A 13,273-nucleotide genomic window follows, 5' to 3' on the forward strand; every position below is an offset into this window, starting at 1 on the left:
ATAACAAGAGGCCCAATGGGCCTGCATCGCTCACCTGTTATTAATCTAACACTTGTTATCTTAAGATTTCATAAGAACCTATTAAAAGATTTAAACATATGACGCCTGTGAACTTGAATGTCGAACAAGGACATTAGGTTGAAAGTGGGTCATTCATTTGAACAAACTTGGTAGTCCTTCATCACAGCATGCTACAGGCCCAATTTCAGTACCCTGGGCCTTTTGATTATGAAGAAGAAGTGGTTTGAAGATTTTACGACATTTGACCCCATGTGACCTTGAAAGTGGGTCAAGGTCATTCATTTGAACAAACTTGGTAGCCCTTCATCCCAGCATGCTACTGGCAAAATATCATCAGCCTGGGCCTCTTGGTTATTCAGAAGAAGTTGTTTAAAGTAAAAAGTTGACGCTGGACGGAGGACAGACGGAGGACGGACGGAGGGCGCACCATGCCATAAGCTCACTTGGCCCTTCAGGTCAGGCTAGTTAAAAACCTGTATTTATTAGTAAGTATGTAATAAATTTTATTCTATCACATTCATGAAAAGACTGTAAACATTATCAAAGGCATATTGTCTCAAAATAACCTGGTTGGGCGACATATGGTTTCATGTAAACAATAACAACTTATAATGGTAAAAGGAACCAAAAGCATAAAGAATAATAAATGGTAAACTACAATGGAAACATTTGTATATTTCAGCAGCATATTTTTATAATGTAAAATAAAATTCCTCAGAAGAAAATGATTTATACAAAAGAAATTGCAAGACAAAATATCAGTGTATGTATCAAATAGGGATATAAGGTTAGTGCAACTGTGTGTGTCGGCACATCTTTCAAGTCAGTCAGTGTGAGTTTTCTAGAATAGGATTCATCACCTAAGATACATGCTTCTTTATCCTTGTGAGTTGTGTTAGAGGTATCTCCCATACACATTAACCTTACACACTTTTGCTGACAGTTCAAATGTTTCAACTGGCAAAAACTAAAAAGAAAATGACAGGCACAGATCAGAGCTGACACTGATATCTGCAATAATTGTTGTGTGCTTATCCAGGTTCAAGATGTTACATGTAAAAAAATACTAAAATGTCCAATAATTGTTAGTTTGTAGTATTGTTTTACATAAAACATTATAAGATCGATTCAAATATACATTTCAGAATGTGTTGTCAGATTCAATACACTGGTAAAAGAAGAACATATAATTCCTGGTTTATTGTTATTTATTTCTAAAAAAACACACCCGAAATTGTATTTTTAGATCTACCTATATGGTTGTCAAACTTCCAGTCTAATTCGTGTATCAATAATGGAATATTTCAGCACCACCTGAACCATTTTAACCAGGATAAGCAAAAGTTTGTGTAAGAGTGATCTCCCTTACTGATTACAATTGTGAATTGTCTTAACACCTTAATTAGCACAATCTAATTATTGGAAATTAATGCAAAGCAATAAATGCAGGCATTGGTGTGAATCTCAAATGTGTGGTAAGTCTTTACAATCTGTCAATGATAAGCACATTTCACAGGTTTACTAGAGCAGAACTGTTTTAAAAAGGAGATTCATGTCGCAATAACTTAACCTCTTTGAACATATTTAAGTTCCTCAAAAGGGTCCAGATAGAGACCTCCTCAACGAAAATGTCCAAAGAGCATGCTTTCTGGTGAAAGGAATTTTTTACAGATGTTGAGGATTCACAACAGTCCCTAACTGTATATGGTTAAGCTAGCCACAATCAACAGTTGCTAAGGTAACAAGAATCAGTCGAGTAAATATTACAAACTATCACTGTTTACAGAGGAGGATATCAAATCAATAAAATAGTTAAACTTCATACTTTTCATTCCACTTTGCATGATTACAAAGCTTACAAAACATATACAGTCCAACATGATTGCACTAATTTATAGAAAAAATAATACAATTGAGAAAGAAATTTAACATTAATTATTACTGTCCAATATATATCGATTGCACTGTATATGAGAATGGTAAGAACATTTAATTCAACACAAATCAATAAATGTATGGGAGTGTGATGTAACAAATGCTATGTTTTTGTTTTCAGTTCTAATTTTGAAAAAATAACATTGATTTTAATTTGATATAAAGAAGCTTAACAACACTAGTGACGACAATTATCAATTATTTCATATTTTTGAAACAAAATTTAAGCAAATTAGCAGAAGCCACCATCTACATAGAGGCCACGGCACAATTAAGGACAGCTGCTTCAAGTCCTGGTTACTTGAGAGTAATGCTAGAGGAATCATCATGAAGTTGCTATGGTTACTCAAGAAGAGAAAGTATCGCTAGAGAGATATCCTCAACGAAATCATCACTTATCACCACATCAGCAGAAAACATTTGTTCTTATATTCATCCACTCCACATTCACCTGCTCTGCCTTTCCATCACCATAATGCTACACTAATTAATACGTAGATCAGTCAAGGTCAGTGAGAATCACGCTTCACTGCCAACTTATTATTTATAGTCCGCATGGCTGCACTAGCACCCCCAATTGGCTGATGACATGGTGACGATGGCAGACTAGGAGCCATCGGAGGTAAACAAATGTCCAACTTTTGAAATTCATCTTCAGACACCAGTTGTTTGAGTTTGGTAACAGCATTAAGCAGAGCTTTGCGCTCAATCTCCAGTGTCTTGATGTGCGACTTAAGCTTGGCCTCCTTTGTCTGTAGGCTGTGTATGGTGCTATCCAGACTACGCTGTTGACTGTTACAGTACTGAAGCTTCTCCAGCAGCTCCACGTTCTGGTGCTTCAGGTTCTGATTGGCTTCCTCCAGTTTGTGGATGATGTCAGCCTCACCTTTGGACGGAGAGTACATCATCTCCTCCCTCAGGACGTGGTACTCTACCTCATAAGCATGCAGCTGTTTGGTGATGTCCAACTCAAACACCTGTCACAGACATGTCAACTCATTTATATACAGTATAACACCTGTCACAGACATGTCAACTCATTTATATATAGTATAACACCTGTCACAGACATATCAACTCATTTATATACGGAATAACACCTGTCACAGACATGTCAACTCATTAATATATGGTATAACACCTGTCACAGACATGTCAACTCATTAATATACGGTATAACACCTGTCAGACATGTCAACTCATTTGTATACGGTATAACACCTGTCACAGATATGTCAACTCATCAATATACAGTATAACACCTGTCACAGACATGTCAACTCTTTTGTATACAGTATAACACCTGTTTCAGCCATGTCAACTCATTTATATATAATATAACACCTGTCACAGACATGTCAACTCATTTATATATGGTATAACACCTGTCACAGACATGTCAACTCATTAAAATATGGTATAACACCTGTCACAGACATATCAACTCATTAATATACGGTATAACACCTGTCAGACATGTCAACTCATTTGTATACGGTATAACACCTGTCACAGACATGTCAACTCATCAATATAAAGTATAACACCTGTCACAGACATGTCAACTCTTTTGAATACAGTATAACACCTGTCACAGCCATGTCAACTCATTAATATAAGGTATTATATCTGTTACAGAAAAGTCAACTAATCTATATACCAAATAACATCTGTCACAGACATGTCAACTCATTAATAGACGGTATAACACCTGTCCCAGACATGTCAACTCATTTATATATGGTAGAACACCTGTCACAGACATGTCAACTCATTTATATAAGGTATAACACCTGTCACAGACATGTCAACTCTTTTGTATACAGTATAACACCTGTTTCAGCCATGTCAACTCATTTATGTATAATATAACACCTGTCACAGACATGTCAACTCATTAATATACGGTATAACACCTGTCACAGACATGTCAACTCATTAATATATGGTATTATATCTGTTACAGAAAAGTCAACTAATTTATATACCGAATAACACCTGTCACAGACATGTCAACTCATTAATAGACGGTATAACACCTGTCACAGACATGTCAACTCATTTATATATGGTATAACACCTGTCACAGACATGTCAACTCATTTATATAAGGTATAACACCTGTCACAGACATGTCAACTCATTTATATATGGTATAACACCTGTCACAGACATGTCAGCTCATTGATATTCAGTATGAAACTTGGATAAATTATGCTATTCCTTTTATTCAATTTCCCTTATTCATACATTTAATCAACACCCCAATGCACTATGCTTACATAAAGTAAAACCTTGATACAATACAAATATTTAGATAGAATAAAACCTTGAAACATTGCCCTTTGTTATTATACAGAGAAACCTTGACATAATGAAAGCCCTCAATACATTGCCCTTTGTTATTATACAGAGAAACCTTGACATAATGAAAGCCCTCAATACATTGCCCTTTGTTATTATACAGAGAAACCTTGACATAATGAAAGCCCTCAATACATTGCCCTTTGTTATTATACAGAGAAACCTTGACATAATGAAAGCCCTCAATACATTGCCCTTTGTTATTATACAGAGAAACCTTGACATAATGAAAGCCCTCAATACATTGCCCTTTGTTATTATACAGAGAAACCTTGACATAATGAAAGCCCTCAATACATTGCCCTTTGTTATTATACAGAGAAACCTTGACATAATGAAAGCCCTCAATACATTGCCCTTTGTTATTATACAGAGAAACCTTGACATAATGAAAGCCCTCAATACATTGCCCTTTGTTATTATACAGAGAAACCTTGACATAATGAAAGCCCTCAATACATTGCCCTTTGTTATTATACAGAGAAACCTTGACATAATGAAAGCCCTCAATACATTGCCCTTTGTTATTATACAGAGAAACCTTGACATAATGAAAGCCCTCAATACATTGCCCTTTGTTATTATACAGAGAAACCTTGACATAATGAAAGCCCTCAATACATTGCCCTTTGTTATTATACAGAGAAACCTTGACATAATGAAAGCCCTCAATACATTGCCCTTTGTTATTATACAGAGAAACCTTGACATAATGAAAGCCCTCAATACATTGCCCTTTGTTATTATACAGAGAAACCTTGACATAATGAAAGCCCTCAATACATTGCCCTTTGTTATTATACAGAGAAACCTTGACATAATGAAAGCCCTCAATACATTGCCCTTTGTTATTATACAGAGAAACCTTGACATAATGAAAGCCCTCAATACATTGCCCTTTGTTATTATACAGAGAAACCTTGACATAATGAAAGCCCTCAATACATTGCCCTTTGTTATTATACAGAGAAACCTTGACATAATGAAAGCCCTCAATACATTGCCCTTTGTTATTATACAGAGAAACCTTGACATAATGAAAGCCCTCAATACATTGCCCTTTGTTATAATACAGTTAAAACTTGATCCAGTGCCTCTAGTTTATATGTAGCAAAACCTTGACACTATGCCCATTGTTAATATATAATAAAACTCAATAAATTAAAGTCATTTCATTATCAATTCGTTTTTTCTTCTTTTAAAACAACTATTTGATGCATTTCCCTCTATGTCACAAACTGCCATTCTAGCACCGAAACTTTGCTGGATGAAATGTCAATATCAGGTTTTACTGCACAATCCACCTGTCTACTGTTAATATTAAAAATGCCCCTAATATATTAGGAGAAATATACCCAATCAACTTGTTTGCAATAGATTGAAGTCCAAAAGTAGTAATTTGTCCACAGGGGATCGAAGATTGAAGATTGAAAGCCCCCATATTATTTGATATACAAAGAATTAATGTAAACAAAAAAACTTTTCATTGTGTAATGAATGCCGTATGCCGTATGTTGATGTACCTGGTTGATGACCCTCTCCATTTGTATGATGCCCATTTCTGGAAGTGTTGTCTTTATGAATTCTACAATGCCCTCAAATGAGTCACATTGCAGGATGAGCTCTTTGTGGTTGCCTAGCAATACAAGAGCAACCTTGAGTAGCACCTCTACTCCCTGCATCAGGTACAGGTCTACAACAGGAAAGGCATTCATGTAGTACACGACCCAATATCGGTCGTCAAACACATATCTAGCACACAACCTAATATCTGGTCACCAAACACACATCTAGTACACAACCCAATATCTGGTCACCATACAAATATCTAGTACACAACCCAATATCTGGTTACCAAACACACATCTAGTACACAACCTAATATCTGGTTACCAAACACATATCTAGTACACAACCCAATATCTGGTCACCAAACACACATCTAGTACACAACCCAATATCTGGTCACCATACACACATCTAGTACACAACCTAATATCTGGTCACCATACACACATCTAGTACGTATACACAACCCAATATCTGGTCACCATACACACATCTAGTACACAACCCAATATCTGGTCACCATACACACATCTAGTACACAACCTAATATCTGGTCACCATACACACATCTAGTACAAGACCCAATATCTAGTCACCATACACACATCTAGTACAAGACCCAATATCTGGTCACCAAACACACATCTAGTACACAACCTAATATCTAGTCAACATACACACAATTGGTACAAAACCAAATATATGGTCACCATACACACATCTAGTACACAACCTAATATCTGGTCACCATACACACATCTAGTACAAGACCCAATATCTAGTCACCATACACACATCTAGTACAAGACCCAATATCTGGTCACCAAACACACATCTAGTACACAACCTAATATCTAGTCAACATACACACAATTGGTACAAAACCAAATATATGGTCACCATACACACATCTAGTACACAACCTAATATCTGGTCACCATACACACATCTAGTACAAGACCCAATATCTAGTCACCATACACACATCTAGTACAAGACCCAATATCTGGTCACCAAACACACATCTAGTACACAACCTAATATCTAGTCAACATACACACAATTGGTACAAAACCAAATATATGGTCACCATACACACATCTAGTACACAACCTAATATCTGGTCACCATACACACATCTAGTACAAGACCCAATATCTAGTCACCATACACACATCTAGTACAAGACCCAATATCTGGTCACCAAACACACATCTAGTACACAACCTAATATCTAGTCAACATACACACAATTGGTACAAAACCAAATATATGGTCACCATACACACATCTAGTACGTATACACTACCCAATATCTGGTCACCATACACACATCTAGTACACAACCTAATATCTGGTCACCATACACACATCTAGTACCCAACCCAATATCTGGTCACCAAACACACATCTAGTACACAACCTAATATCTAGTCACCATACACAGATCTAGTACACAACCCAATATCTGGTCGCCAAACACATATCTAGTACACGACCCACTATCTGGTCACCATACACACATCTAGTCCACACCCCAATATCTGGTCACCAAACACATATCTAGTACACGACCCAATATCTGGTCACCAAACACACATCTAGTACACAACCTAATATCTAGTTACCAAACACACATCTAGTACACGACCTAATATCTGGTCACCATACACACATCTAGTACACAACCCAATATCTGGTCACCAAACACATATCTAGTACACGACCCAATATCTGGTCACCATACACACATCTAGTACACAACCCAATATCTGGTCACCAAAAACACATCTAGTACACAACCCAATATCTGGTCACCATATACACATTAGTACAAGACCCAATTTCTCGCACCTCAGACAGAGATATCTTAGTCATACCCCATGCTAGATTTTTCTATCTCGTCCGATCTGTCTGGTACCTTTACTTGACATTTTGCGGAATTTTTACACTGCGATGTATTTATCCGCCCGTTAACTGCTTGAAATAGACAATTTGCATTTTAAATGTTCTGTTTTGCCGTTGTATGTATAGTTTCGATATTGTCAGATATTTGATGTTGTAGATAAAATATAATCAACACTGCGAAATATGTTTTAATCTATGTAAGGACAGACTATGTTTTTACGCGGAAGCATTCAAATGTAACTTAAGTAGTGAAGAGGTCATTATCACTTGAAGCCCAAGGAGGGTTACTAGTAGTTTTTAGCAAAATTGATTTTTTTTTTTTTCGAACTAAAAGGTGCGAGAAAAAAAATCAATTACCTGTAACTGAGCAAGATCGGGATATCTCAGTCTTGGGCTGAGATTTTGTAACATCCTAATTGGGATTTTGTTACAGAATCTTAACCCTTGACTGAATTAACCTGATTTCGCTCAGTTACAGGTAATGATTTTATAACCGGTAATCTGGTCACCATACACACATCTAGTACACAACCCAATATCTGGTCACCATACACACATCTAGTACAAGACCCAATATCTGGTCAAACACATCTGTGTTACTTAAGGCAGGAAGTTTTACCCTTTAAACATCACATAAATTCCATGTAGGATAAATGGACCGTGTAAATGGAGATTTGTTATACACATCAGAAATTATATAAATGATAATCAAAAGAAAACAAAACCCTGTACAATACATGTACGACAGATTTTATATGTTTACCAAACATTCTGGCGACGAATCCTAAAGGGAACTGAGAGGCGAACAGTGTGAGGAACCAGGGCGTGGCGTAGAGGTTTGGAGCGATTTCGTAGTCCTCAAAGTGGTCGTGGAGATCCCTATAGTTATCGTGGATCAACCTCGTCAGCTGGTACAACATTATCTTGTTAACAGAGAAGTCAACAGTCAAAGGGAGTTAATACTCAAATCTTGCAAGGAGTTTTAATACAGATGAGATACTATACAGAGAAATCTCAACCAAGGGTTAGTTTTATGTTGGGCCAGTTTTACTGACGTTCCGTAACGAAATTCCTTAACTTTAAATATTCAAAAGGAAAAAGTCTTAAACAAGAATTTTTCCATAATGCCAATGAAGTTTTCTTATGTAAAAACCTTAATAAAGAAATTTCTTTTAAGAATGTTTGTGATATTGGGAGTTCTTGATATGACATGTAATGCTTCTGATGGACATCATTTCTCTGATATATCATCATCTGCTTATACTGAGTGTTGCGATGTGAGGAAAGACCCTACACAAGCCTAGCTGACATACAACCTACCAAATTCAAAATGAGTTGGTTGGAACTAAAAATATCTACATAGTAGAAATAACCTTGTCTGTTCAACGTAAACAACAAATTTAACATTTGTTAATGCAGTTGTTGTCTTTTCTTCCACTTTCGACATGAGGGTTATCTATTTAATTTTTTAAGACAATTGCTACACAAATAGAGTTAACCTCTTGGCAACCATGTTAATATTTACCTGTAAGGGCATCATATTGGGCTGAAATTGTCGCCGAAGTCCAAGGTTGAACATCATGTGACGCAATGTCTCCCAGGCAAGGACTTCATCCATCTTGTAGGACAAAGGACAAGCTGTTTATAAATTGTCACATAGCATAAGGTAACAGAGTCGCAGCTTCTGTTACAGATAATTTGTGAAGTATGAAGATTTACATGCTTGCCATGATGCCGAGGTCCTGACACTATATATATATTAATAGGAAGCCAATGTTGAAGATGAAACACTAGAGCTATTGTCAAGTTCACGTATTAGAAGGAAGTCAGTGATGAAGTTAAAGCACTTACTAACTGGGGTGTACATCTTGACTAGCCTTATGCCCCAGCTCAAGTCTGCTAGAAGATTTTATGTTGGGTTAATGAAAACTTTCAATATTTACTTTATATTGGTCAGACAAGTATAATTTTCAAAATCTGCCTGTGGGCTAGTACTATAAATACAGAACTTGTATACCACAGATTTAATATTGTATAAGTTCAGGTATGTGGTTAAGTTGGTGATGAAGCTGACATACTAAAATTGTATATTTACATGATGCTGAAGCTGTTGTATGGTGTTTGTATGTGGATGTGAAAAGATACTGGCAATGAAGCTGAGGCCTGATAATGTAGACATTAACATAGGTATATCTACGAGGGAGATGCTGGTTAAAGCCTAAAACTGTCTACATACATGCATGATGAGGATGCCAGCGATGAAGCTGAGGCCCTGACAGTAACCAACTTCTTTGTCGAGCAGACTGTATGCCTTGAGGAGGTTGTACAGCACCAGTTGTCCCGGTCCCAGCTGGGTAGAAAAGTAGGGGTGGCCGGGGAAAGTACGACCTGTAACAAATGTTAGCTCTTAATGCATCGATCCTGTACTTAATGTATCAACGCTGAACTTTGTCCCATAAAACAACTAACAATCTTGTACGAAGGACATTGACATTTAAATCTTTGTCATCACACATTACATTTTGTTATGAGAGATACAACTTAACACTATTGGAGGACATACTGACATAACAGTGATGGTAAAAATATTCCCTGTCTATAATGCTAATAGCTCTTATGATACTTAATGCATATGAAGAGTTTTATACTTAAGCAATAAGGAACTATTACGGAAAACCACCTGTCTTTGGAAACCTCTTGAGTTTGACAGAAGGAGTAAGTAAAAACACTATGTACTCACCCAGATCTATTAGGATGTTGTGTTGGTACTCAGTGAGTTCACGCAGCAGCTCATTGTAGTCGCGGGACGGCATGTTGGCGTGGGTCCCGGGGTAATGGAGCTGGTGTTGTTCAACCAACAGCCACCAGATGTCACCTCGGTGATTCTTTGGAACACCTAAGAATAGTGAAATGTTGAACATATTTACCTTTTCTGCAATTTCATTTCATTTTTTCCAAAAAGCCTTTATTTGAACCAGATGCTGAGTTTTAAGTTATACAGAGTGAACATGCTTGCCAGACACTAGTTTTCATGACCTGTGATCCCCTTTCCCCAACATTTACAGGCCCCATATGCATGTGGCACATGCCACTGTCCAACTGACCAATGATCAGGTCATTGACTGATTTTGCCCTGTGATTCAATTAGTCTAAAATTCTTGTGTAAAAGACCAGCTTCAGTACAAATAACAAGGTGATATGTTTCATAGTCTAAGGTGATGTGGGCCAATTAAGCTGATGCAGCTCTGTATCAGCTAAATGGTCCGGGGATGACCCTGTTGTTGAAGACTACCTTGTCCAACACAGTTCACAACGATTGATGGGGATTACCTTGTTTAACACAGTTTAACAGTTTCCTCGGCTCTATTGATGGGGATTACCTTGTTTACCACAGTTTACCAGTTTCCCCGGCTCTATTGATGGGGATTACCTTGTTTTACACAGTTTAACAGTTTCCTCGGCTCTATTGTGCTGGTGTGACGATCGCTTGCCTGGAGCAGCTGTTCCCAGTCTTTAGTGATGTCCTTCAGGCATGGAGTTATCTCCTCATAGTCAAGACTTGGCTTTTCCTCTATCTTGCTCTGACGTGCTGAAACAGTCAACAAACAATGTATTTAAAAGAAAAACTTTCCAAAAAGGTTCGGTAAAACTTTCCTGCCCATCATGCTGAAATGTCATAAATGTAATTGTTATATGTATTGTCATTCTATGGTAGGACTTGTGACTTGAAAATAATAATTACATCGATATCTTTCAAATATAGAGATACATTACAGCCCTTTCTGTCATGGGATATTTTATTCAACTTCATAAAGTATGAAAAGAAATATTTCATTATATAAAGAATAATGACAAATACCCTCATCGAATCAAATGGAAAAAACATGTTTTCAGAAAAATATCCACAGCAAGATTTCAAAGAAGTAGTTCTATATATATATCAATAAATTATCGATTCTGTTTAAGAATTATAAAACAACATTGTAAGTACTTGTCATTCATTCAGGATTCAACAATATGTAAAACACATACAGCCAGTTTGAAAATAGGTCTAGAGAATAAAGTAAATAGAGAATTCATAAAAAAGCCTTTAAATGTATAACAGAAAATACGAGTCACAGCAACGCTGACGGCCATGCATGAATCTCCTTGAAAATAATAAATCAAATTATCATGCATACAGTTAAAAACCTAAACAATGATCGGGTGAACTAAACTTGATGTCAGCAGGAAACATCCACACTGCTGCCGAGCTTACAAAGGGGATTAACATGCATGTCAATGAAGATACTTAAACTTTAAGATTTCTGATTTCTCTCCATAGGATGGTTTAGTATAGAGTGTGTGGTTGGACACACAGTTGACAAATGATATGACCCCTACAGAAAAGTGACAGCTATATTGTATTATGTAACCTCATGCTTGTCAAACATAATTTTTACCCTTCCATTGTATCAAGTTGGACAATTGACAATTATAAAGTTTGATGGAACCGTAAAAGAACTTGGAGATAAAGAGCCGTTCAACAAACCACAGGTCAAAACATTAACCGTTCTAGCGATTGTTGTTAGTCCTTTATCATTAATCAATTAAAGTGCAAATCCTTTGATATAACAGAATGGCCATCATGTATGTTTAAACATAAACTTTACCATAGTGGCTTTGACAACATGGAAGTTTGAAATAAAGAAACAGGAAAAATGTTTATCTGAAAATGTACTTTAAGACATTGGCACTAGATACTGACTCAAGGCCTGTGTGACTTATACATAAAACACTTAAATTTACTTTAACAAATTTTGACCCATGTGACCCTGAAAGTGGATCAAGGTCATACATTTAAACAAGCTTGAAAGTCCTTTATTCCACTATACTACTGTTTATAATAGTTTAAGACTCTTAGCCTTAAGGTTGTTGAGAAGAACAAGAGGCCCATAGGAGCTCTATCAGTTATCTTTTTTCTCATCTCCAATCACTTTTGGGCCAGATGACCTATAAACGTTCCTATCGACAATGGACGGACAGATGCCTAAACATAGCATGAGTCACTTGCATTGGTGTTATTGATGTTGGTGAGCTGAAAAATTCTCAATTAACACATTTTTGAGCATCAATTATTACCACTGCTTCAAAAAACCAATGTCCAAAATGTTTCGAAAACTGGCCCCAAAACAATAATCCCTATCATATTTCATCGAAACTGATTTAAAATATAAAGATAACAAAAATGTATTTTTTCAACTATCAGTCAGATGGTATACAGAACAAATGATTGAATCTGTAAATTATACTATTTATAAAACATGGCTAAAAGCATCCAAATAAAACAGGATGAAAGTTCTAAGACTAGTTATAGTAGATGCTTACCTGGGATGATAACCAATGAGCGCGGCCCATATAGGACAAAGTGTCCTGATGCACAGGAAGACAGAGACATGGTGGTAAGTATGAGGAAGTGTAATGGGTGTGTCTCAAA

General features: G+C 36.5%; 1 protein-coding gene across 1 annotated transcript; it reads right to left on the reverse strand.

The window, feature by feature from the left end:
• Positions 1-336: 336 nt before the first annotated feature.
• LOC110447475 (TBC1 domain family member 1-like) lies at positions 337-11,382 on the reverse strand. The gene is made up of 7 exons (XM_021493211.1): positions 11,228-11,382; positions 10,538-10,693; positions 10,034-10,185; positions 9,323-9,415; positions 8,561-8,720; positions 5,844-6,013; positions 337-2,933 (listed from the first exon to the last, which is right to left on the reverse strand). The coding sequence occupies exons 2-7, from the start codon at positions 10,608-10,610 to the stop codon at positions 2,466-2,468; spliced, it is 1,116 nt and encodes a 371-aa protein (XP_021348886.1). The 5' UTR covers positions 10,611-10,693; positions 11,228-11,382; the 3' UTR covers positions 337-2,465.
• Positions 11,383-13,273: the final 1,891 nt, after the last annotated feature.

The sequence above is a fragment of the Mizuhopecten yessoensis genome, unplaced genomic scaffold (assembly GCF_002113885.1).
Source record: "Mizuhopecten yessoensis strain PY_sf001 unplaced genomic scaffold, ASM211388v2 scaffold383, whole genome shotgun sequence".
NCBI classification, from domain to species: Eukaryota; Metazoa; Mollusca; class Bivalvia; order Pectinida; family Pectinidae; genus Mizuhopecten; species Mizuhopecten yessoensis.